Below are 26,656 nucleotides of genomic sequence, written 5' to 3' on the forward strand. Positions count from 1 at the left end.
CTCACCCAACCACATACACATCTCACAGCACATTTGCTTTCATTATTCTTATCGATAGAGGCTTTAGAATACGCGTAGCCTGGAAAGCATTAGTCAAAGTTGAGTGTGTGGGTCCTGTTTCCTCCCTGTGCTGATGAATACTTGGGGGGTTAGGGTTTGGAGAGGAACACAATAAAGTTACTTTATAGTATGCATCCTCACGGAAACTCTGTGCAAGGATATTACCACTCCACGTAATGCAGTGCTGGCGAACCTTTTGAGCTCAGCGTGTCAGCATTTTGAAAAACCCTAACTTAACTCTGGTGCCGTGTCACATATAGAAATTTTTTGATATTTGCAGCCATAGTAAAACAAAGACATATTTTTGATATTTATTTTATATATTTAAATGCCATTTAACAAAGAAAAACCAACCAAAAAAATGAGTTTGCGTGTCACCTCTGACACGTGTCAGAGGTTCGCCATGCCTGAGGTAATGGGTGCAGAGGAGCAGACAGAGTACACGCCTTGCTGGTGTCAGCCAGGCGAGTCGCCCCCATGGCCTGACATTGCTCCTTTTGGTGATGTCTTGTTTTCTTTGTCGTTCTAAGGAACTTTGGGCTCAGGATGTGAACAAAGTCCGGGAGAGGATGACAAAGTTTATCGACGACACGATGAGGGAAACTGCGGAGCCCTTCCTGTTTGTTGATGAGGTGAGTGGGCTCCTTGTGAGCTGGTTTTCCAGCTCGGGGGCTGGTTTTCCTCAGTCTTTCCTTTGACTCCTTGTCTATTGACCTCGTTTCCTGGGTGCGTTTCTTGTTTTGGCCACTCGAGGGCGTCTATTGCCCAGGAGCGCATTGTAAACACACCAAATGCAAAGGTTTGGGGGTTCCTGTGAGCTGTTGAAATGGTTGCACTAGGCCCTGAGTGAGGCAGCAGCGTGGGTAAGACTGAGGGAGAACGGGAAGCTCCTGTTATCTGTAAGGTTGTTCCCAGGAAGCAGAGCGTTACCCCAGTGTCACTCAATCTTCTGATTTCTTTTTTAAAAGGGTCAAGCATTGGCATACGACATTGCCTGCCTTTTAAATGTTGTGATGCAATGTTAATGTTTTGTTTATCAAGTTGGCGGGTTCACAGATGTTTATGGTATTATTACTCTTTAAAACTTACTATATATAGGAAGCATATACTCTTAGTAACAAATATTTTAGGGTCCACATTAATAAGGAAAGCATTGTGTAGGTCAGTGGCACATGCGTCAGTACAGCCTGTGGCTCTGTGAGTCCCTGCGTGGAAACGTGGGTCAGACGGCCTGGAGACTATCTGCAGTTAACGTGTCAGAGCTACCGCTTCCCCGTGCGGGTCAGACCAGAAAGAACCAGATACCACCCTCCTCATCTTCCATCGTGATGATCCGCTCTTTGTGTTTGTGGTACCTAGTTCCTCACGTACCTGTTTTCACGGGAGAACAGCATTTGGGATGAGAAGTATGACGTGGTGGACATGCAGGACATGAACAACCCCTTGTCTCATTACTGGATCTCCTCGTCACATAACACGTGAGTTTTGCCACCGGCCTGGGATGGGTTGCCCATGAAGGGCGATACAGCGGACGTTCCAATGCGCCGCTTTGGCAAAGCGTGCAGGTAGAGCGCAGGGACACACTGCTCAGACTGGAATAAACAGACGCTTCTGGAAGGGGTGGGGGAATGCTCCCCTCTTTCCCAGTTGGCATTGCAAGGCTCATCCTTTTTCAGTGGCCCTAAGAAGCCAATCAGCAAAGCTGGTTTGCACGGTTTGGACAACTCATAGTAGCCACAGCAAAGCAACTGAATTAGTCATTGCACTGATATTTACTGTCTACCCTGTGCTTGCTGGGTACTGGGGATATAGCAGTGAGCAGGGTAGGACAGAGCAGCACTGCTGTCATGTGCTTGGAGGGGAAAAGACCTCTTTTGAGTCTTAACAAAGGAAAGAAGTTGGTGAGAGGAGAACAGGTGGTGAGGAGAGGAAGATGGTTTTAGACTGAGGCGTAGCATGTGCAAAGGTCCAGGGGCAGGAGGGACTGAGAGGGGTCTGTTACGGGTTGAGTGGAATCTTTAAGTGGCAGCAGGGGGTGGGGGGCAGTGGGGACCACTGGTGGCTTTTAAGCCAGAGAGCAACATGCTCAAATTTACATCTTTGGAAGATTGCCTTGATTGCAAAAAAGGAAATAGACGGGAAGAGAGAAATGATGTTGCACTCAAGTTTCACTATTAGTCTGCCTTATAAGGTGGGAGGGTGCAGGACTTGGATCCTGGGCACCCGAAGAGCTGTAGCTTTGTGGTTTTTCAAGTGTCATTCCAGGCAGGAGTTTGCTTATCTCCAGGCACTCTGGGAGGTACAGTCTGGCTCAGGGGCTGATTGATTTAATAGTTCTCCCTTCCCCACCATGTCCATTGATCTAAGAGTTGTGTCTTAGCGTGGTGAATTCTACCAAACCCAGAAGACATTTAAGGAACATAAACTCTTCAAAGGGGGAACATGGTGAGGGGGAAAGTGCATAAAAATATGTATTTTTACGTCTGGTGGACAGAGTTCATAGCGTAGTAAATTCCACCTATAGTTGTTGGCCACCTACCTCTTCATGGCTGGCTCCTTGATATCAAAATGCTGGCCCATCTCTGCCCCCTTTAGATTGAGGGCCAGTGGGTAGCCAAGGGAAGGTTGTTAATTTATCAGCCACCATTAATCTCACTCCTGACACCCTTTGGCCCAGTTCCCATAAGAACACATGGTCTTGACCCCACACTTGGATCACCAAGGTGGTTATTGCTCACATCTTGTGATCGTTGCCTGAGTCTAAGGCGAGGCCACACAATGGCAGGTGTCTGGCCCAGATCCTAACCGCGGGTCTTTCTAGACAGGAAGAGCTCAGGCCTTTGGGAGCTTGGGCTGAGAAGTTCCCCAAGGACACCCTGAGGTGCAGGCCCGCCTCCTCTCCTTCAGGTACCTCACAGGTGACCAGCTGCGGAGTGAGTCGTCCCCGGAGGCGTATATCCGCTGTCTGCGCATGGGCTGTCGCTGCATTGAGTGTGAGTAGCCCTTTCCTGGTGGAGATAACACCTACTGAGAATTGAAGCCAGTTGTCACTGCCAACAAGTACTTCCTCAGCTCATTGGCGCCCCCTACAGGCCAAGAGCCCAAGTCGCTCTCTGGGTCCAGAGCCTGGAGGAGGCTGGTGCTGGGGAACCATGTGGCTGTTCAGTGACTTCTGCTCCCTCTTGCTGAGCCCACCTGCCCCTCAGCTGGCTCAGCCATGGATGCCATCCTGACTGTTCTTGTCATGGTTGCTCACAGACACCCCAGTACAGGTGACTCCAAGCACCTGCACACACCCAGGACCCAGCTGTTTCCTCCCTCCTCCTCACCTCTTATTCCTGGCCTGACTTGACCACCAGCGGCTCATAGGGGTATTAGGCTGGGAAAAAACACAAACCACCGATTTAGGCTCCAATTTTATTTTAAATAAATTCATCATAGTATGAAACTCTAACGGCAGTTATTTCTACAGCGTGTTGCCTAGTTTATACTTTTCCCCCCTCAGGAAAGAGCAAATGTGAAAAAATTAAGTTTGAAACTGTCAGCTCCTGTTACCTCTGAGGGATGAAGATATAAGAATGCTCACCTTCTACATAATCTAGTTCTGTTTGAATATTTTACTGCGAACCTTTAAGGATAAATTTTCACATTGCTGCATATTCTTTCCACTAGCAGAAAAAGCAAGCCAAGGTTTAGACAAGTAACATCAGAAAACAAAACACAATGTAAATATCCTTTTCGAAGAGAAACATTTCAAATAGCTTCTTTTGGACAAATGTATTGCATTACAAAAGGACCTTTAATTAAACAACCAAAATCTCCCCATCACTGCACAGGTAACACATGTGCACAGGTAACACCTGTCCTCATGTTGGTGCCGCTGAGTGTGATTATTAGGTTTGGCCCCCATGTTCTAGCAGCTGAGCTGGCGTGGGGGTCAGGGCTGAGTTCGTGGCTGGCCGGGCACATGTCTGCCATCAGTGCGCTCGTGAGGTGGAGAGTGATGGACAGGTGGTGAGGCTGCCCGCTTCTCCCCACAGTGGACTGCTGGGACGGGCCCGACGGGAAGCCCATCATCTACCACGGCTGGACCCGGACCACCAAGATCAAGTTTGATGACGTTGTGCAGGCCATCAAAGACCACGCCTTTGTCGCCTCAAGGTCAGTTTGTCTGGCTTCCAGGTGGTTCACTTTTTTTATTATTATTATTTTTTTTATTTTTATTTTTTTAAAATATATTTTATTGATTTTTTACAGAGAGGAAGGGAGAGAGACAGAGAGTCAGAAACATCGATGAGAGAGAAACATCGATCAGCCGCCTCCCGCACATCTCCCACTGGGGATGTGCCCGCAACCAAGGCACACGCCCTTGACCGGAATCGAACCCGGGACCCTTCAGTCCACAGGCCGACGCTCTATCCACTGAGCCAAACCAGTTCCGGCCAGGTGGTTCACTTTTAAGGGAAAGGAAGCACAGGTTGAGCAGACAGAGACCCCTCCCTCTGCCCACACACAGACACACACAGAGCGACAAACACACCAGCCTGGGCTCCATCCTGAGCCAAGTCACTACCGAGTCCTCAGCCGAGTGATGGCGCCCCCTGCAGGCCAAGAGCACAAGTCACTCCCTGGTTCCAGAACCTGGAGGAGGCTGGTGCTGGGAAACCATGCGGCTGTTCAGTGACCTCTGTTCCCCCTGCCTGAGCCCACCTGCCCTCTGCTGGGCAGGCAAGGTTGGGGTCCCCAGCAGCTCTGCCAGGCAGGCACAGGCGGGGTGCCTGCCCCCTTGCTGAGCCGGCCGGCCCCTGCCGCCCGCAGCTTCCCCGTGATCCTGTCCATCGAGGAGCACTGTTGCGTGGAGCAGCAGCGCTACATGGCCAGAGTGTTCAAGGAGGTGTTTGGCGACCTGCTGCTGACGAAGCCCACGGAGGCCAGCGCTGACCAGCTGCCCTCGCCCAGCCAGCTGCGGGAGAAGATCATCATCAAGGTAGGCGGCCTCGGGCTGCTGTCACTCATTCGGGAGAGCCAGAGGCTCAGGGCCCAGGCTCCAGGTCCCGCTGCCCCGGCTCACACGGCTCTCCTTACTACCCAGTGACGCTCACAAGGTCATTTAGCCTCTGGGTGCCTCTATGTTCTCGCTGGTCTGGGAGGGGGCAGGGATACTAATAGAACCCGCATGGCTGGCGTGCTGTGAGCATAATGTGAAGGAATGAATGCCCGCAGGCGCTTAGGGCTGCGCCTGTGCCTTTGCGGGCGCTACCCGCACGTAAATATTAACGCGGTCATTCATTCTTTTGGCAAACCTTCCCCACGCCCCTCTCTGAGTCACGTGCAAGGTGCCAGGCGTGTTCAGGGACCCAGGCACTGTTCTTGCCCACAGGAGCTCCCAGTCTAGTGTGGGAGATGGACTGGAGGTGCACAGTTGCCCCCAAAAGGCTGCGTGCACTAATGGGGGGCCTGCCAAGTACTGCGGGGAGAAATGAGTGATTGCTGTGCCCAAGAGTGACAGGGATGCCAGGGGCAGGGTGGCATCTGGGTATTTGAATTACTAGGATAAAGAGACCAGATATACAGAGGCTTAAAGCGTTTATTTCTTCCTCATCTGAGGGAGAGTGTTCTGGAAGCTTGGAGCTCTGGCCCACAAGGTAATCCAGGGACGCAGAGTCCTGTTCTACAGTCCCCCAGGGAAGGGGTTTTCAGCTGGGGTTCCACAGACTTCCAGAGAATCCACAGATAGAATTCAGGGCGGTTGACATGTGAACTTTGGGGGAAAAATATTTTCTCTTTGTTTTGATTAACCTGCAAGTAAAACTTAGCATCTCCCTCCATTATGAACATTGGCAACAAGCCAGGTGGGGCTTTGTCACCCGCAGAAATCATGGTTAATTTCATATCACATGTGCAGTTCCTGCAGGCCTCTCAGAATAACGCTGTGCTGGTCCCCACTTGCAGATGATGGTAGTTATTAGCCTGCCTCTAGATTGTATGCAAGCCATTAGTAAAGATAACACGTCTTTAGGCCGTTGCAGATATTTTTTATTTACCGTCCTAAGAACTACATTTCAGTATAATTAGTTTCTCTTATAATCTCATGCATTATAAACATTATTCTGAGATTGGGGTCAGACTTCAGTGGGCGTCGGGGCACATGTGGCACAGGCTCTGTTGGAGGGCGCCATCCTGGTGTGGGTGGTCCAGCTCCGGCCCACAGGAAGGGGAACGTGAAGGGGTCCGGGGCCAACGATTTCCCATAAACGTGTGGATGTCAGTTGTACACGTCCCAGTCCGTCCTGTTTGGTGCGTGAGAACTTAGTCACAGGATCTTGCCACCTGTTGGGAGCCTGGGATACGCAGTCTCGGGGTGGGCAGCCAGCAGTGGAAGGAGCGAGATGGAGTTCATTGGCAACTAGCGGGCTGATATGGAAGGATGGATAGGTGCTCACTAGGTAGATTTTGTCCCTGAGTCACCAAGATACACTGGGAACAATCCCTATGGGCCAGGAGGTCACCGTCTACTGGGGAGACGTACCCATCCACAGGGGGGAGGCAGGACTAGAGGTGGAGGGGGCGAAGCCAGGCAGGGCCCACAGCGTCTCAGGCATGCGGTCAGTGAGTCTTCAGGGGCCTCATTGCATTTCTCTGTTCCCAGCTCATTTGTCGCTACCTCTACCCCTGTTTCCAGTAGGACAGCTTTCTGTCCCCAGTGATTTTCAGTTCTTGTTCTAGAGCACCCATTGCCTCATCTGTGGTACTTCATGGCTCATCCTTCCCATTTCAGGGAAAGGGGGTGGAAGTAGCATTTGTGACACAACTAGTGTGTGCCACACACTGGTACCAGGCTAGGCATGGGTGTAAGTATTTTTTTTTTTAATTGTATCTCACCATAACCCTGGGAGACTTGCCCAGGCCCTCAGGCCCCACTTACAGATGTGGACACAGGTCTAGAGGTGAAATGACTCACTCAGCTGAGGGTACACAGTTCCTGCCAAAGAAACAATTCAAGGCTGTTCAAAACGGAATACTTCTGCCCTGCTTTGCTGTTTGCAGGCATCATACATGTCCCTTGGCTAAGAGGATCCTGCAGGGTGTCATGACACTCAACTCATAGAGGAGGTTATTGAGACAGAGAGATTGTCATGTGGCCAAGGTCACACGGCTAGGAAGGTGACAGGCCTTGATTTCAAACCCAATCCTGCACTCTCTTCACCAGGTCACCGCACCCTGAGCTTTTCAAGTGCGTGTCTAGGTGGGTGGTCAGGATTCACACAGGCGAGCGTATTGTTGTCACCATGTTCGTCTCACAGATGAGAACGTGAGGCTCAGAGAAGTGTGGCCACCTGCCCCGGGTCACACAGCTGATAAGGTAGCAGCTGTGCTGTTGGCACCAGGTCCTCTTCCTCTGCCTCCTCAGTGTGCCTTCCGCCGCCCCGCACAGCCTGCGCCCCTGCCTGGCTGTGATCCTGCCTTCCCTCTGTGCGCTGGGGAATGTCAGTATCATCGACTCACCGAATGTGCATCGCCCGCTTCCTCTCTGCCGAGCCAGCACGGGAGCTTCAACAGGGAACAAAGCCAAGTCCCAGGGACCTTTTATCCATTTCTAATATGGCCCATTTTAATGGTCCTCATGGGACTTATATTCCAGCAAAGAAGATAGAAGACAAGCAGATAGGTACATAGAAACACATAGGACTAAGGGTATGAACAATAGCTACCAGGGGCTAGAGGGTGAAGGGGTGGGAAGGGGAGTGTGGGCTATTTTCAGATCAAGAAGTCGAGGAAAGCTCCTCTGAGGAGGGGACACCGAGCCCAGAGCTGAATGCAGGGAGAGGAGCCAGGCGGAGGGGACAGACCGTGCAAAGGCCCTGAGGTGTGGCGTTGCAGACGGATGCTTGCTGGCTCCAACCTCCTACACCTGGGCCTCCAGGGAGACGGGCTCTCTGTATTTTTCCCCCTCAGCACAAGAAGCTGGGCCCCCGAGGTGACGTGGATGTCAACATGGAGGACAAGAAAGATGAGCATAAGCAGCAGGGGGAGCTGTACATGTGGGACCCCATCGACCTGGTGAGCCTTTTGCACCCCTTCTCAGGCCTTGAGTGTGTCCAAGGCCTGCTGGAGGGCTCGGAGGATATCCCTGTCTGACTCCCATTGTGACCGCAATGAATTTATCATTGTAATGAAACTTTCCTTTTCTTTTTATATTTTATTTTGAATAACGTTGTATTCAATATAATTTACTATATACTTACCCCCCCCCCACACACACACACAATGAATATAGCCTTCACTCAGATTCCCCAGAGACTAACACGCTACGTAATTAGAGTATAATTTTATAACCAGGAAGTTACCATTGGCACAGCACTACTAACTCATGAGCCTTACTTCAGCATCACCAATGTCTGCTAGCGTCCTTTTTCTGGTCCAAGGACCAGTTCGGGCATTTAGTGGGCCTAACTCCTCAGTACCTTCCAATCTGAGACGCTCCCACTGGCAACCTTTTTTAAAAAAATATATTTTTATTGATTTCAGAGAGGGAGGGAGAGATAGAAACATCAATGATGAGAGAGAATCATTGATTGGCTGCTTCCTGCACGCCCCGCACTGGGGATTGAGCCCACAACATGGGCATGTGCCCTGACCGGGAATCGAACCTTCTGGTTCATAGGACGACCCTCAATTACTGAGCCATGCCGGTCAGGCTGGTAACCTTATTTTTTGATGAGAATAAGGCATTTTGAGTGCTAACACCACTTCTCATATCCTTTAATCTAACATGCAAATCCGTTTTTACACGACTATTCTTAATATCCTAGAAATAAACAGTAAAAATGGCTAAAATTTAAATAAAGAATTAAGTCACAATTAAATGTTGGAGAAAGGTTCTCTAAACAAGCTGGCAGAGAAAAAAAGTGAATGAAATAGGAAAAGACAGTCAGGAGGACATAAAAATCAATGCCACCATTCACAAAGGCTTCAAGTGAAATAGAAATTTGATACTAAGTCGTATCTACCCTTGTATATACTGAATAGAAAGGGTTCTGAAAATGCCAAAAGAAATCCAAAATAAATAGATGCTTTCAAAGAAATGTCTCAAAGGAGATCAGATTTTGTGAAACCACCATGAATGTCTATGAATGTGGGAAAGGCTAGCCCCCAGGGAATGCTGGGATGATGATGCCAGGCAGGGCTCTGGGCCCCAGAATCGATAGGGTAGAGACTTTGGGGAGGAGCTAATGCTGGTTTTACTTTCTAGAAATGGACTCGGCACTACTGCGCCATTGCCGATGCCAAGCTGTCCTTCAGCGACGACATTGAGCAGACTGTGGAAGAGGAACTGCCCCAGGTAGGTGGAGAACTCCCAGACGGCTCCTCTAATCCCGCGGCCATCAGGCCTGGATGTCCTCAGCCTAAGGAGCTGCCTCTTTGGGTACCAAAGCCTCTCTGGCTCCTCTCTGATTGGCTGGCTGGCCCAGGGACTTCACCAATGAGGTTCAAGGGTCTTTCCTGCTCTTTGAAGAGCCTGAATGGCATGTGCTCCCTCCAGAGGATGAGGTCATTTGGATATTTTGTCCAGTCCCACCCCCTGGCCTTGTCCCCAGCTTTCCTGCCCTCTCCCCTCAGACTGCTGGCCGCCTTTGGTACTGTTTCTTGAGCTCCCAGGTATTTGTGCTCTCAGACTTCCTTTGCCATAGACTGAGGGCTGCACTGGGGAATGCTCTCCCCTTGTCTCAGGACTCCAGGAGGCTCCCACAGATGGGGGCTGTCTGGACTAGGTTAGCAGGCAGGGGAGGCAGTGGAAACTGTCTTCGCAGGCCTCGGGGTGCGGGCTAGCTGAGGCCTCTGTTTCCAGTCCCCCGAGTCAGGATGCGAAGGGGGGCCAGTCTGGAGGTGCTGGGGGCCTGGTCCAGGTTTTCAAAAACCCCTCCTCTCTTTGTGGCCCAGGACACGCCCCCCACAGAGCTGCATTTTGGAGAGAAGTGGTTCCACAAGAAGGTGGAGAAGAGGACAAGTGCTGAGAAGCTGTTGCAGGAATACTGCTCAGAGACGGGGGGCAAGGACGGGACCTTCCTGGTGCGGGAGAGCGAGACATTCCCCAACGACTACACCCTGTCCTTCTGGTAATGGCCTCTCCCCAGGGCGTGCTGCCTGCTCGCAGCTGGCCAGGGGGGGGCTCGGTGGCAGGTAGTGGGAACGCAGGCCAGACTCGGGCAGGCCTGGACCGGAACCCCAGACCTCATTTAGTGAGCTGTGTGGGGCAGGACTGGGTGAGGTGGGTGAGGCCTAAAAACTTAGTAATCAGATTAGTGATATTTCAGTGCAATGTTTAAAAAATTAAAAAGTAACGCAAAAAAATCACGAAGGCCCAGTCAGCGTGGCTCAGTGGTTGAGCGTCGACCTATGAATCAGGAGGTCGCGGTTTGATTCCGGGTCAGGGCACATGCCCGGGTTGTGGGCTTGGTCCCCAATGTGGGGAGTGTAGGAGGCAGCCAATCAGTGATTCTCTCTCATCATTGATGTTTCTCTCTTTCTCCCTCTCTCTTCCTCTCTGAAATCAATAAAAATGTATTTTAAAAAAATCATGATGAACAAAATATCAACATAAGACAATGTGACCTCATTCATCTTCCCCTAATCCCAACCCTGGACCAGGTGATATAACCTTGAGCACTTCTCTCAATCTCCTGGATTCTCCCTCTTCTTGTCCCTAAAATAGAGATTCTGAAAGCAGCCTTTTGGAGCTTTTTATGAGTTTTCTCATTCATTCTTTCACTCATTCATCTATGCCTCATTCATGAAAAGATATTTATCAAGTGCTTGCTCTGTGGTGGGCACTTTGATTTAGCAGTGATCAGACAGACAGGGTCTCTGTCCTAATGGTGATTAGTCTAGTGGGGAAGATGACAATGAAAAAGTAATCATGCAAATGATACATAATTGTAGTTGTGCAATGAGAAAAATGCAAGATGTTATGAAAGTCTGTTAGAGAGGGATCTAATGTAATATTGGGGTGGGGGGGAGGTAGTCAGGGAAGACTCCCTGAAAGAAGTGGTGTTTAAATGGAGACCTGAAGAATCCTATATAATAAAAGCCTAATATACAAATTGACCAAACAGTGGAATGACCTGCAGAACAACTGGTTGCTATGACACTCACTGACCACCAGGGGGAAGACGCTTAATGCAGGAGCTGCCCCCAGCCTGCAGGCCCCAAGCTCCAGGCCAGCTGGTTGGTCCGCAGAGGGAGGCAACAGGCGGTGGCGGCAGGGGGCAGGCAGGAGAGTGGGTGGCACCAGACTGGCCAAGGCGGGTGCCAGTGGGGGACCCCCGATCACTCTGCCAGTTGCCCTACAGATGGGCCCTGATTGACAGCCAGGCCTAGGGACCCTCCTGTGCACAAATTTTGTGCATCGGGCCTCTAGTAAAAACTATAATAACAAACACAAAATCCTGATAGCGCACACATTCTTACCATGTGCCAGGCAGCATTCCAGGCACATTTTGTGTGGGATCTCATTTAATCCTCAGGACAACTCTGTGAGGCCGTTACTGTTATTATCCCTGTGTGACCACTAAGATGATAATACAGAGGCTCAGGGAGGACAGGTCACGTGAAAGAGTCAGGATTTGAACCTAGGTCCTCTTGCTGCAGAGTAGGAGTTATGTAGGTAAAAGGGGGCAGGGGTGGAGGAGGGAGGGAGAATGTTCTGGAAGCCTGGGGTCTATTCTAAGAGCAGAGGGAACCCTGTGTGGCCACACCTAGTGTCCACCCCTGGCTTCAGTCTGGCCCCCGCCTGTGTTGTCTTGACGCCCAGGGTGCAGAAAGGCCAGCTGGCCGGCCTGGACACTGATGTTGTTGTCCCTCTGCCCACAGGCGGTCCGGCCGGGTCCAGCACTGCCGGATCCGCTCCACCATGGAGGGCGGGACCATGAAGTACTACCTGACTGACAACCTCATGTTCACCAGCATCTACGCCCTCATCCAGCACTACCGTGAGACGCACCTGCGCTGCGCCGAGTTCGAGCTCCGACTCACCGACCCCGTGCCCAACCCCAACCCCCATGAATCAAAGCCGTACGTGAACCCATGATCTCAGGCAGCACATCCATGGGTTTAGCGGGGGCAGACACCCCTGCAGATTGTGTCCACCAATCAGAAAGGCCAGTCTTGGGGTGTGCTGGGCCCAAATTCCTCAGGGTCTCTTCAAGTTCCCGCGGTGGCCACCATTTCCAAATGTCCGCTCCCCCTTGCTTTTGCCTCCCCCTTCCTTCTGCTTTACCTTCAGAGCCCTGAATTCCCGGGCCTCGGTTTTAAGAGCTTAATTTTGGCCCGGAGATGTCTCTCTATTTGTCATAGATCATTCCTGTTTGTTCTGAAAGCAAACAAGGAAAAAATAATGGTAAAGGTTTCCCCTTCATTTGTTTACTGATAGAGTGAATATCAGTTATGCCTTTCAAAGGTTTAACCAATTTTGGAAACAAAACAAAAAAACACATTTTTTAAGCAGGAGGTTGTTAAAGTGCACATTTCTCAGAAAGCCACGTAACTCACAGCAACTTTATTGTGGACGTCTCATCTATATTCATACGGATTGCCTTTTAAAATTCGTTATTTCACATCTTTAAAAGTAACCAAAGACCAACTACACGAAAGAACCTGTTGGAAATGCGATTCCCTGTGTTCCCTGCCTCCGATTTCCTGTGCCATCTCGGACACTGGCCCTCCAGCGCTGGGCAGAGCGGGGTCAAGTTTGGTTGATTTATTGTCTTGTGCTTCAGACAGACCCACCACATGGACGTTTCCCCCAGGCTATGTGTCGATGGTCTTTTAAGAATGCTATTTGCGGAGGGTGTTGGATGGGAGGCCCTCTCCTTTCCCCAGTGGTTCCCGGGGCCATATTTCAGGCGTCCTCAACCCCCCCCCCCCCCCGCACCCCCACTCCCCTGTGGATGGCCCTCTCACTTGGCGGTTTCCCGGCCTCTGCTGCAGGTGGTACTACGACGGGCTGAGCCGCGGAGAAGCGGAGGACATGCTGATGAGGGTTCCTCGGGACGGCGCCTTCCTCATCCGGAAGCGGGAAGGTAGCGACTCCTACGCCATCACCTTCAGGTGAGCACACGGCGGAGCCTGCAGCCTGCTCTCCGGAGGAGGCTCGGGAAGGCCGGGTGTGGAGAACAGAGGGGGGCTGCAGGTTTCGCTCAGTGTTCCCCCCCAAGGGTTTACCGTAATGATGGCAATAATGATGACACACGCCGCCTACGCTAGTATGTGCTTTCACTGTGCTGGGCACTGGTCTGTATTCGTAATGATCTGGGACCATGATGGTTATTTTTTCAGGGGACGAAACTGAGGCACAGGCAGGTTAAGTAACTTGCTGAAACATGCCGCCAGTAAGTGGTAGGGCTGGGATTCGAACCCAGGCATCCCTGGCAGCCCGGGTCAGTGATGTCATAGATCTGATTTCCTCCCAGCGTCACTTGCCCCCCAACACTGCCAGTGGGAAGGCCATGGAGACCAGCCGTCTCTAGGACTGTGGTTCTCTACTTTAATTCCAACCCCTGACACCCGATTCCTCCAGCTTCCACCAGTGGCAAGGAGGTGAGGTTCAGATCCAGTTCTTCATCTGTCCTCCCAGCCCCAGTGGAGGCTTAATAATGCTGATAGAAGGCTGGCTACTGTATGAGTTCCTAGCTAATGTCCAGACACCGAGCTTCTTTGAATCTTCATCTGGTTGAGTCCTTCACTGTAGCAATGAGGGGTCGATCCAGTTACTGCAAGTAAGGACACGGAGGCTCAGAGAGGTAGAGTGGGCTGTCTAGAGCCACACAGCCTAGTCCTGGCTGAGCCAGAATTTCAGACGCGGGTCAGATTGGGCCTGCTGCTGTTTTGCTCAGTCTGCATGGTGATGTTAAAAACTGAGAAATTACATTTGAAAATTCAGATTGCTTCTTAGGAAAAATGGGAGGAGGTGACAGCTCTGGGCCCATGTGCCCATGTGGTAATGGTGGTTACCTGCTGACAGTAGGGGCCCTGGTATGCCCAGGCTGCTCCGCCTTGGTTACCCTGTCCCAGTTATTCCTGGGGGGTGGGGGGGGGCAGGGTGTGATTGTCATTATCCCTGCTGATACTGAGGACCTACTATGTGCTGGCTCTGGCCCGCATGGCTCTTTTGTGTTTTGTGCTGCCAATAGGGAGGCCCTGGGCTACTTGGCATGGGCTGTGCCCTTTGCTCTTGGCGGTGCCCCTCTGCCTGGATGGGAAGTGGGCTGGTTTCACTGAACATCTGCACCAGCCACCATGCTGGGCGTTGGGGGTCATGTTGTAGTCCTGTCAGTCTGTCAGGATACTGTTGGGTAAAGGGACAGAACCAAACGCAGTGACTGAAACAACCAAAATAGGTGGGAGTTGTTGGCTTCCAGCTGAGATGCTCCGACAGGCCTGGGTGCAGGCCGCACCTGTCAGTCCTCAGGTCTCTGTGCGTCATGCTGCTCCTCGCCATGGCTTCATCCCCAGGTGGCGGTGCCTCGGGGCGCCAGGACAGTGTGCAGCAGAAAGGACGAGTCCTGTGATGTACTCCCCCTCTGGCCCTTGCTTGAGCTGGGTGCCGTGATTCTGATTGGGCACCTTTGAACTGGCAGTGAGGTTGGGGTCGCTTTACTGGAACCGTGTAGATGAAGATGAGGCGGGGGGTGGGGTCCCCAGATGATGCTTGATTTACGTACGTCCACCATTCTGTTTGCATGTTTGTCCTCCCATGAGACTGGAGGCACCCTGAAAGTCAGAGTTTTTTTATTTTTAGGCATCAGTAAATGTTCAGGGAGCACCTACTATGGGCTAGTCCCTGTGCTGGGCTCCAGAAATACAGGAGTGACAGCCAGTGGTCTGGTGGGGATGAAGACATCTCATTACTCTCAAGTTTCTTGGCTTTTAACCGTTTGTGTGGAAAGGCCGTTCCCTTCGCGTGGGATGGTGAACACCTGGCCTCCACCCACTGCGTGCCAGTTGGGGGCCCTCAGTCATTGTCACAGCCAGAAAGGACACCTTTTTCCCTGGACACACACACTTTTTCATACTTGTTCTGGTCAGGGTGTGGGGTGGGCATCACTGTCCCTCTTTAAGAACCTCTGCCCCTGGGAGATAGTCACATAGACAGACGTGTGTGATACGTGCCACAGAGAGAGGTCAGGCAGGGTGATGAGGAATAGGCGTTCCGCGGAATGGGGGTGGGGGGTGGGGGTGGGGACGTGCTCCAGGCAGAGGAGCACACAGGCCTGGAGGCTCTTCCTCCCCGACCCGCTTATGTTGGTGAGCACCTCTCCCATGCCAGGCGCTGTCCTGGCCCCTTGAGCGTATGCACTAAACTTCTGGATGGATTTCCATCCACAGCAGAGAAGCATCGGCTTTCAAATCCTTGTGAAGAGAGGACGTTGTTGTCTGGGCTGCAGGGTGGGAGGCACCCCCTGGTGGGACGAGGAGTTTCTTGGCGAAGCTGAGACCTCAGGTTGTGGTGACCGCGAACTTGTGGCAGCTCCCTCCAGGGCGGGCGCCTGAAATTAAAGCTCCCCTCCAGCCCTCTCGCCGTCTCCTGCTCTGGCCCAGGCGGCTCCTGTGGGCTTGACCGTGGTTATATTTCCCTAACCATTCATTTATTGAGCACCCTCCTGGTGCGGGGCACACTGCAACGGGCTTACCTCGGGGGACCTGACAGACAGCAGCCCTGACGCTGCGGGAGACAGGAGCTGCGAACCCCCAGCTCCTGGTGAGGAACCCAACCTGACCCACGCCCTTGACATCCTAGCGCCTCCCTGCCCCACAGGGCTTTGTAAAAGGCTTTAACATTAATCTTTAATTGTATAAATATGTGTCCTCCTTATAAAAAAGTTAAGACATTTGCAGTGAGGGTGAAAGTCCCTTGTAGTCCTGCTCACCTCCATCCTTGTCCTGGCAGAGAGCGCAGGTTTCTAACTGATATCTCCATCTAGACCAGTGGTTCTCAACTTTCTGGCCCTTTAAATACAGTTCCTCATGTTGTGACCCAAAATTATTTTCGTTGCTACTTCATAACTGTAATGTTGCTACTGTTATGAATCGTAATGTAAATATCTGCTATGCAGGATGGTCTTAGGCGACCCCTGTGAAAGGGTCATTCAACCACCAAAGGGGTCACGACTCACAGGTTGAGAACCGCTGATCTAGAAAAAAACATGTACACACATATGTGGTACACGTGTGGGAAATCTACAGTGCCGTGTTGTGTGTGGTCAGTCTGTTCTACTTTTTAAAAATACAAATGGGGTCGTACTATGGTTTTATTCTGCAACTTGTATTTCTACTCAGCAGTATATCTTTTTTTAAAAAAAATTATTAAAATATCACTGCAAATAAGCGACTGAAGCAGAAGTCTTCTAGCATTTTTTTTACAGGCTTTCTGAAGAAATGGCTTACACAGGATGTGTGTTTTAAATCCATAAAAAATGTCTCTAAGGTGCAGCATTTTTAAAAAGATGAGTAGTTCTCCCATAGTAACTGTGCTGGTAGACAGTTTTAATAAAAAGATGCTCTTGGCTGTAAAGTTAAGGTCAATACCTATTTTCCCAGATGTGTCTATTCTTGCTGATAAAAGCTGAGGAGTAAGGTCGAGGCGTCTGTTGTGGTTTGGGTTTTTTTCTTTTTTTTTTTCTGTATCTTGTTTCAAATGGGTGAGTGAGGAAATAAAAGACTTGTTTCCTTTTTTTTGGGGGGGGGGGGGGAGCCATTGTTGCACCAGATGGGGAATTTTTGGGTAAGATTTCAGGATTGGAGCAGGAAGTCCCAGAGTTCAAGAGTGGAGACTGGCAAACATTTTCTGTAAAGAACCAGAAACAAATATTCTAGGCCTTTCAGGCCATATTGTCTCTGTTGCAACTATTCCACTTTGCCATGGTATTGCCACAGGCAATTCATAAGCAAATGAATGCAGTCGTGTTTCAATAAAACTGTATTTACAAAAACAGGAGGTGGGCCAGATGTGGCCTGTGGGTCATAGTTTGCCAACCCTGATCTGGATGTTCCCAAAGTCAAGTCCTGTAGTTGGGGAGGAGGGGACTGGCGAGAGGAGCTAGAAAAGATCCACATCATTGTATTCATAGGCACGTTACACCCTGATAATGTGGTCCCCTAAGAACGGGTAAGTAGGCTGTTTCTAAGAGGTGGGGACTGTAGGTTGTACAGCAGTTGTCTGGCTGCCACAGTCTCGGCGCGTCAGCCCCGTGTGGTTCCCCCCAGGGCCCGGGGCAAGGTGAAGCACTGTCGCATCAACCGTGACGGCCGGCACTTCGTGCTGGGGACCTCCGCCTACTTCGAGAGTCTGGTGGAGCTCGTCAGCTACTACGAGAAGCACGCGCTCTACCGGAAGATGAAGCTGCGCTACCCCGTGACGCCCGAGCTCCTGGAGCGCTACAACATGGTAGGCGGTTGACTCGCTTGTCACTCGGTGGAATGTCTTGCCTGAGGTTATAACTCATCTGTTCATTCATTCAGCAAACCTTTTGTGGAGCACTTACCTTGTGTCTGATGCTGCTCTCGTCCCGGGGATACAAAATTGGACAAGCGCACAAAGACCCTGCCTGCCCTCGTGCTGCCTGTAGTCTAGTGTGGGGGAGACGGATAATGGATGAGATAAATTAAAAATATATACAGAGCGTTGCGGGACGGGGGTACGTGCTGTGGAGAAACACAAACCCGGCAGGTGGATAAGTGGATTCAGGGTGACGTGGAAGGGGTTGCAGTTCTCAAAGGTGGTCTGGGAAGATCTCCCTGAGAAGGAGACGTTTGAGCAGACGTTAGCAGGGCTGAGGGAGTGAGTCGTGCAGTTACGTGGAGGAAGAGCCGCAAGTGCAAAGGTCCTGAGGTGAGGACGTCCCTGGAGGTGCAGAGAGAAAGCCAGGGTGGGGGTAGAACTTAATGAGATGGGGATTAATAGGCCCTGCGTGGTGTAGGGCCGTGGTAAGACACTGGCTTGTATTCTGAGCCATTGGAGGGTTCTGAGCAGAGAAGAGACCTGATCTGATTAGTGGTCCCAGTCCCTATCAGGTGCATTCATTAACTTATGAGATTTATTGTGCATCCCCCACGTGCCAGGAGCTCTCCTCCATCTGAGAGTACAGTGGCTGCCCTCGGGGAGTTTAGGTTCTAGGCAGGGGAGCTGGATAACGTGCAGTCACAGAAATAAGGTGCCTCAGGCCGTGTGAATCACAAGGAGGAACATCAAACAGGATGGTGCATAGGGATGGGCCTTACGTTAGGTTGGGGCGGGGAGGTCAGAGAAGGCCTCTTGCGAGGATTAAAATGTGAGCTGAAAGCTGGAAGAGGCAGTGAATCGGCCATGGTTGCTGTGAAGGAAGCTGGTTCCATGTGGAGGAGCAGCCGCCACAAGCCCGGAGGTGACTGAGGGACAGAAAGGTGGCCGATGTGGCTGGAAGCCAATGAGAGAAGCAGAGTGGGGAGGGGAGGGGAGGTTTTCAGTGTGTGCGGTAAGCGTATAACCAGCTCTCTGTGGAAGGAAGCCCTGGTTTGTGGCATTTGCCAATTTCCATGGTGTACATACTTCCAAGGTGGCCAGTTTCAAGCGGCGACCACCACAGAATGCGAGTCAGGAAGAGAAATACAATGGGCTCCCGCACACTTGGGGTTTGTGTTTTACGAAGGTGCACAGGGCCTGGCACACAGTAGGGCAGAATAGGGCCTTTCTCATTTTGGGGTAAGATTTCTAAGTTTTGGGGAACTTCTTTATGATGTCTTAACTGTCTCTACCCACAGGCATGAGTAAACTGCGAGGTTTCACCTCTTCTGCGAGAGGGCAGGAAAGCACAGGTCTCTGCAGCCCTTGCTCTGTCCTTGGGCTGTCCCAGGAGCAGGGGTGGTTCCATTTATTTCTCTCTGTTCTTTTTCAGGAAAGAGATATAAACTCCCTGTATGACGTCAGCAGAATGTATGTGGATCCCAGTGAAATCAATCCTTCTATGGTACAGTGCCAACCTTTAATTTACACTATTTCCTGGTTGCTAGATTGACATGGAGTCCATTCCCCCCGCCCCTTCCCAGTCCCCTTGCCCCTGGTCATAATAGGGCGAGGGAACATTTTGGGAAATTTAGCCAAAAAAAAAAAAAATTTTTTTTTGGAGAAAATGATTGACAATATGACATCTAGTTTCAGGCAAGAGGTTAATCGAATTCCTTCCAAATGTGACCGTGCCTCGCTAAAATTCTGAGGTTTGATGAATCACCTTTGGGCCACACAGCTTCTAATTAAAAGTCTTTCAAATGTTTCTTGCTCACCAGCTGAGTGGGTGGTGTTTATAAATTCCATCTCGTTCACTGACCTTGCAGCGCGAACACCATCTCATATTCCCAGCCCGGCTGCAGTGTAACTTCCTGCAGGTAGGGCTAGATTTTACCCTCAGCCCCCAGCTCCTCCTCCCTCTGGTTTCATCTCATGTAGTGTGAACCTGTGGAGGAGGAATGATGTGAATTTTCTGTTTTGGTGAGGGGCTACCTGGGGCCGCCATCAGTATAAAATTCCTGATCAGAGAGGGGCCGCACTGTGGGCTCTGGAAATCTAGAGACAAATTTATTATTTTTTTAACTTATAATTCTTGGCCAATGCAAATTCCTTTCAGCAAGAAATGAAGTCTTGAAAAGTTGTTGGCAAATGGAGCTGTGTGCAAAATGCATTAGCTTGATAGCAAAAACTTGTATTGAAGACGGATGCTTTGGTAATGAGAATGACCTGGCCTCATGTCAACGGAATGTCGGGGTGGCGGGGACCATGGTAAACGGGGGAGCACACCGCCTGCCTCAAGGGCAGCCGCTCCCCAGGGGCAGCCATCCTCGCCTCTCCAGAGAGCAGGTCAGGTCTTCTGATTTATCAAGATAAACCAATACTTTATTTATTTATTTATGGTTGAAAGTACTATATATGTCTCCCTTTTCCCCTATTGACCTCTCCCCGCCTGCTCCTGTCCCTCAGCACAGGCCCTCACCCCCCGACTGTCTGTGTCCATTGGTTCTGCTCATATGCACGCATACAAGTCCTTAGGTTGATCTCTTAACCACCCCCTCCCCCACCCCCGCTCCTTCCCTCTGAGGTTCAACGGTCTGTTCGATGCTTCTATGTCTCTGGATCTATTTTTGTTCATCAGTTAATGTTCATTATACTCCACACGTGAGTGAGATCATGTGACATTTATCTTTCTCTGAATGGCTTAAGATAAGTCAATACTTCAGATGTTTTATGTGAAATCTCCCCATTTTAAACCCTGGCAACTAAGTTAAGTTGTAGAGAAAATCTTCCTATTTTACGTGAACCAAGCATGCTGAATTTGATTGCTTGTTGCCCAACTGAGGTGAATGCCTGGAAATAAAACTGTTACTATTAATGATTGAAAAATGGTGTAACAATTAGAAAAACACATTTGAAAACCAGAAAAATAGTCAGCCCTCGTCTCGCTGTCCTAACGCAGTGGCTGTCTGCACTGCTGCTGGCTGTTCTGTCTCCCCTGGTCTTTGCCTGTATTTTACAGTCACCACCACCGGCATCTGTCATTTTTATTCTGCTTTGCTCGCTTGCCACTTGGTCATGGGTGGGCTTCTCTGTCACTAATCTTCTTAATGACCTTTTTTGTCTAACCTGGTAGGCCAAGTCACTGAGATGAAATACTAGTACATGGCTTGGCATTTTAACTTTAAAAAAAGCATGTCTGTGCTGTAGAATATTCTGGGTGGCTGTGCCAGTTTAGCAGTGTCCCCGTCCAGTGGCCATTTGGGTCATTTCTGGTCTCTTGCTTTGCTCATTAACCCTAAAATGAACTTCTTCACCTGTGAGGCTTTGGGCATCTCTAGCATTATTTCCTTTGGATGTGTTCGTAGAACTGGAATGACTAGATGAATAAGAATAGGTAACACATCCACGACCACGCATCAAGCATTGTCCTAAGTACTTGACAGCTTATTAATCCTCAGAACAGCCCCCTGTGATGGGTACTAGTTTTGTGCTCATTGTACAGCTGAGGAAACCGAGGCACACAGAAGTTGAGTAATTGCTGAGGCCACATAGCTAGGAAGGTGTGGAGCTGGAATCCGGACCCAGTGGCTGCGAGGTGTGTGCTCTTAGCCACTTGGCATTGCTGCTGCCTACTTGGTCCAATGATTCTGTGGGACCATCTGTCAGGCCGGGGACTGGCTCCTTGTGGAAGCCATGATATGGCACCCCCACCTCTGCCACTGGCTGTACCTTCCTTGTGTTCTGGGAGCCTGGCAGTGACTCGTGGGGATTCATGGGGAGAGATGTGGCTCAGACTCTGACACCCGCCCTTGAAGCAAGATGGGCAGTTAGGCTCCATTTGCAGGTGGGGGAGACAAGGGCAGGAGACCTGGTTAGCCTCTGGTTGAGGGTTCCTATGGTAGAACTTGCAGAACCCAGGTTAGATTGCCTTTTTTTGGTTTTGTTAATCGTCACCCAGGGATATTTTTCGATTGATCTTTAGAGAGAGTGGAAGGGACGGGGAGAGGGAAACATCGAGGTGAGAGAGACACAATGATTGGTTGCCTCCCACATGAGCCCCGACCAGGGCTGGGGATCAAGACTGCAACCGACGTCTGTGCCCTTGACCAGAAACGAACCCGAGACCCTTCAGTCCGCGTGGGCCGACGCTCTATCCACTTAGCCAAACCGGCTAGGACTAGATTGCTCCTTAAGGAATATCATGAACTATGGCAATAACTCGGGTTGATTGATTCATCTCTGCACTCAGCCACCTACCAGCTAGTTGACCTTGGGCAAGGATACTTCATCTCTCTGTAAAATGGATATAAGAACACTGCTACCTACCTGTTATGGTTGTTGGAAGTATTAAAGGAGATGTAGATAAGAGGCCTAGAGCAGTGTTTTGACTATAGTAAGCCCTTACTAAATGCTAGATATTATCATTTTTGTCTTGCACTATCTCATTAAATATTCTTAACCCTGTGAAGCATGTAAAGTTTTAATTCCCCTTTCCGGAATGGAGAAACTGAGTCTGAGAACGCCTCAAGGTTATATAGTAGTAAAGAGCAGAGCAATAATTTGAACCCACATGTTTGACTCCATAGCCTCTGCTTGAAGGAGCAGTTTTACTAGATTTCTTGTAAAACCTGTCCACATTTCCTTGAGTGGGGGTGGCGGGGGGTAAGAGGGAAATTGCTGATCTAAACAAGTTTGACAGCTTCAGATTTTATGATTAACATTTGCTTGCTGCATGGGTATTCATTTTGCCATGGATTTATGCTTGCCACGGAGGCATTAACGCACATTATATTGAAGAAAAATTTTATCCTGAGTAAGTTCTGGGTTATTTGTTTCTGCCAAGATCACTTTTGGATGACTTCCATGGAAGAGTGCCTCAGTTACTCATGCAAAATGTCAGTGTCCTGCAGGAGTCCAGTCAGAGGACCCCTGGCCTGGCTAAACATTGGTGAGGCCAAGGATGGCCAGGAATGGTGTTGAGTTTGAACTTCTGGGAGGGTCGTTGAGCATGGGCTCTGAGGACTTCACAGGTGGTGGTCATGGCTTAATCTGAAAGGCGTGTTGAGGAAATTGAGCAATTTGGGGTGATGGAGGTGCCCTTGGCTCTGACCAGTCCCCATCTCTACTGGTGACTTTTTGAGACTTGGGGTTCTTTGCAATGCTAGAAACGTGCCAGCAGATGGCGCTGTAACCCTGGACTGAAGCCTCCGGCTCCCTAAGGAGAACTCCATGTGCGACAGTAAATGCAGAAGCCTCCCTCTGCTCATCAGCCTGCCTGAACTTTTTCTTTTTGTTTTCCCTGAAAGCCTCAGAGAACCGTGAAAGCTCTGTATGACTACAAAGCCAAGCAGAGTGATGAGCTGAGCTTCTGCCGCGGCGCCCTCATTCACAACGTCTCCAAGGAGCCCGGGGGCTGGTAAGGTTGAGCTGCTTGGTGGATGAACTTCCCTGGTCACTTTTTGGTGGTGAGACACAAGTGCTGGCTGAGCTCTGACCCCTTTTATCAGTGTTCTGAGCTGGCTTTGACCTGTTCTACTTTCTCTGGGAAATGGCTTGATACCTTGCATACTGTATGTAGAAAAACAAATAAACACCAGTTATTATCATAGTAACTCACATACCATAATATCATATTATATATTATTTTTATTATGATAGCAGCTACCATTTCTGAGGTCTTCCTGTATGCCACACACCGTGTTAATGGCTTTCCGACGTCATCTAACCAAATCCTCATTACGACCCTGTGGAGTTTTTACTACGATTATCCCCGTTGCAGACGTGGCAAATGAAACTTTCCAAAGTTCCACAGCTACAAAGTAGCACAGGCTGTTTCCATTCCATAAGCCTGGCATTATTTTAAGTTCAAATTCTTATGCTACAGCCCAGTCCTGTGCCCTATGCAGTAGCCCCATCCTGGGTTGAAGACGCATTTTAGGTCAAAGGTACCTGGTGTGCTGAGGTCCGGTGAGCTCTTCCCTCTTTTCACGTGGGAAGAAAAACTTGCTGCCCAGCCATAGGCCCCATCGTAGGTGGTTTTGTGGGGTGATGTCTACCTGAGAGCCGTAAGAATTTGTTCCTAACCATGAACACTGGCAGAGATTGAAGCACCTCACAAGATCAGTATCTCATCTTCCCACAAGATGGCTGAACCTGCGTTTTGCAAACAGACTGGCACAGAGAAGTACAGTAACTTGTCCAGGGCCACACAGCAGGCTGAGATTTGAAGTCAGACCTTCTGACCCCAGAGCGCACTCTTAACCTAACTCATGTACAGGGTCCAGGAGTTTGACCAGATGGCAAGAGGATTTCCCTCCAATCCCACTCATTGCTGATGAAAAATCAGAGGATCCCTTTGAAATGCTCCATTACCTCAACACCTCTTCTGGCCATTCGGTCACTGGCCGCCTTTCTCCCACCAGCTGCTGGGGTCTAAGGGACAGGAGTGGATTAACACGCCCAGCGAGGCCCTTGATGCCCTCTGTTTATCTAGGTGGAAAGGAGACTACGGAACCAAAATCCAGCACTACTTCCCGTCCAATTACGTCGAGGACATTTCAACGGTTGATGTGGAGGAGCTCGAGAAGCAGGTGAGTCTCGATCGTTGCAGGGAGGGACCTGCTAATCCTCGGGGAATCCACCAAGTCACCTCAGCGGTTATATTTTATACATGATGACGTGTGGTCCCCGTGGAGCCCTGAAGCAGAGTGACATGGGAATCAGGATTGCGCCTGAGCTGTCGTTGGTGAAAGTCATTGACGCGCCATCATATTTTAATCAGGTTGTTCTGCGCTGGAAAGGTTTGAATATGCTGGAGGAATCTCTCTGGAGTGAAAATGGCCGAATGGGGAATATGTCCTTTGCCTAAAGCAGCTTGCAAATGAAACACATTTCGTTTGGCCAGCCAGACATTTAGAACGAACGTGCTTGGTGTCGATAAGCAAGCAGGCCAAAGTGGAAGGCGCACTGAGGCCTTCCTGGTGACACTGAAAATCTGGTTTCTGTTTCCTGTTTCCTCTTGCCCAGCAGACTCAAAGAGAAGCTACTTTCATTGTGACAGCACTACACCAGGGATGAACTCTTTATAATGAGGGCTTTAAGGTCCTATTTGAGCTTAAGGAATTTTCTAAGTGAGTTGGGGCAATCTGGGAAGGCTGCCTGGAGGAAGGGGCATTAGAACCTTAAAAGTCAAGTTAGAGATCAACAGCAAGAGACTGACAGAAGGGAATTCCAGGTGGAAGGTACAGCCTAAGCAAAGGTGTGGTGGTGGGAACATGATTGTGTTCAGTGTGTTCAACCTGAGGAAGAGATGTAACCCCCTTATTGTGTCTTTCCATGATGCCCCTACCCACAGAGCATTAGGAATGGGGGTGAACAGGCAATGGGCAGATGCACAGTTCTGCCAGCTCTCCTAAGACAAGGTGTTCCCTATCTCACCTGGACCCTGGGATGGTTCAGATGTACAGTGGGAGGTAGAGCTGGAAGGCTGATCAGGGTTTCTAGAAAGCCTTAAAGTCAGATGACAGCATGGATGTTGCTCCCGTAGGACATGGAGAGTCACAGAAGGTTCTTGAATTGTGCTTTAGGTGACCAGATAGTCCCATTTCATAATAATAATGTCAGAATAAAGGGTCTGGGATGTTTTTGAAATCAGATCTATGGAAACGCTTCAAAACCTGTTCTAGAATTCACAAGGCACATTTTTACAGATTGGAAAATGAATCGCCGCACCTGCGGGCACCTGCTCACTGCTGAGTCCCTATCAGTAACATGCTTCATTAGTTAGCTCTCTCCCCTTGGACGTATCCGGTAATGAAAATGCATTTTAAACAGTTCCACTGGCAGTGACTCCGCTAAATGGTGTGCTTTGGAAACAGGTTGTCTTTTGTGATTATACCTGTTAAGGCTAACGTGAGTTATGTCTTATTTCTTCACAGATTATTGAAGACAATCCCTTAGGGTCTCTTTGCAAAGGAATATTGGATCTCAACACCTATAACGTTGGTACGTTCACACATGGTCTTAGCCTGGATTCCCACCCAAATCCTCCAGTCTGGCCTCAGAACCACCCCCTACAGGGAGGCGGCTCTGGCTGGGTCCTTCTAGCCTTGACTTGGATGCTCATGTTGAGTATTGGGCCAGGCTGGTTGCTGATTGCAGTGTTATGTCTGCTGTTAATAACTGTCAAGTGCTAACACAGGGTCTGGTGCAGAGCAAGTGCTAGATGCATGTTTAATATTATTCCAAACATCATCATTTCAGAGATCTGCCTGGACGCTGTTTTAAGAGGAGCTGGGCTGTTGGCCCAGCTGTGATTGAGCATGGAGTTAGGAGTGTCCAGTTGGAAGCCCAGCTCAGCCTCTCAGTTGCTATGAGACCCTGGGCCTGTCACTTCTCTCTGAACCTCCACTTGCTGGCTGCCCAGCTGGGCATGGGCAAACCTGGCCTGCCCACCTTGGAGTCTGGTGCAAGGGGAGATGTGAATGCACGGCCCACGCACACAGGCGCATACAACGGTGCCAGTGGCAGTCTCATCCTCCGAGCCTTCAGCACATCTGAGCCTGACCAGGCCCGCTTTTCAGTGGGGACGTAGCAGCTTCCACACGAAGGGACAGAGGCAGTGAGAACACTCTGGGCAGGAAGCCCACGCAGCGCTCCTTGCTGAGCCGCCGTGTTTCCACAGCTCCGTGCAGTCCATCCGTGCATTAGCCTGGGCCTATTCCCCCCAGTACTTTTGCTGGAGAGGCCTGAGCAGGGTCCTAAGCCGCAGATAACAATAGTGCCAGGAACTTTCTGCTTCTAGTGTCAGCTCTTTGCTTTCTCCATATATTACCTGTTTGTTTTTCTCTTGACAATAACCTGAGAGGATAGGTAAGAGAGGGATTCTTGGTTCCAGTTAACAGGTGAGAAACCAAGCCCCTAGGTGACCACAAGCCCTGCCCGAGGTCCCCAGCAAGTTCATGGATGAGCTGAGACTCACTTGTGTTGCTCTGTGTATCGTCTGCCCCGTGTTTGCATAGAGCAGGCACGTGGCTGAGTGGTGACGAGTAGGAGCCT

The 26,656-nt window shown here is 50.1% G+C and overlaps 1 protein-coding gene across 1 annotated transcript in view; it reads left to right on the forward strand.

Moving 5' to 3' along the window:
• Positions 1 to 26,656, forward strand: part of PLCG2 (phospholipase C gamma 2) — a 140,465-nt gene that overhangs the window by 76,874 nt on the left and 36,935 nt on the right. Inside the window, exons 10-24 of the mRNA XM_081108221.1 lie at positions 591 to 692; positions 1,420 to 1,538; positions 2,968 to 3,053; positions 4,101 to 4,221; positions 4,879 to 5,047; positions 8,017 to 8,121; positions 9,314 to 9,403; positions 10,003 to 10,178; positions 11,932 to 12,132; positions 13,048 to 13,167; positions 17,323 to 17,503; positions 18,990 to 19,061; positions 22,906 to 23,015; positions 24,093 to 24,189; positions 25,537 to 25,603. Coding sequence (XP_080964347.1) covers positions 591 to 692; positions 1,420 to 1,538; positions 2,968 to 3,053; positions 4,101 to 4,221; positions 4,879 to 5,047; positions 8,017 to 8,121; positions 9,314 to 9,403; positions 10,003 to 10,178; positions 11,932 to 12,132; positions 13,048 to 13,167; positions 17,323 to 17,503; positions 18,990 to 19,061; positions 22,906 to 23,015; positions 24,093 to 24,189; positions 25,537 to 25,603 — 1,816 coding nt within the window. The remainder of the gene's footprint in view (positions 1 to 590; positions 693 to 1,419; positions 1,539 to 2,967; positions 3,054 to 4,100; positions 4,222 to 4,878; positions 5,048 to 8,016; positions 8,122 to 9,313; positions 9,404 to 10,002; positions 10,179 to 11,931; positions 12,133 to 13,047; positions 13,168 to 17,322; positions 17,504 to 18,989; positions 19,062 to 22,905; positions 23,016 to 24,092; positions 24,190 to 25,536; positions 25,604 to 26,656) is intronic.

The sequence above is a fragment of the Myotis nattereri genome (genome assembly GCF_964212035.1).
Source record: "Myotis nattereri genome assembly, chromosome: 15".
Lineage (NCBI taxonomy): Eukaryota > Metazoa > Chordata > Mammalia > Chiroptera > Vespertilionidae > Myotis > Myotis nattereri.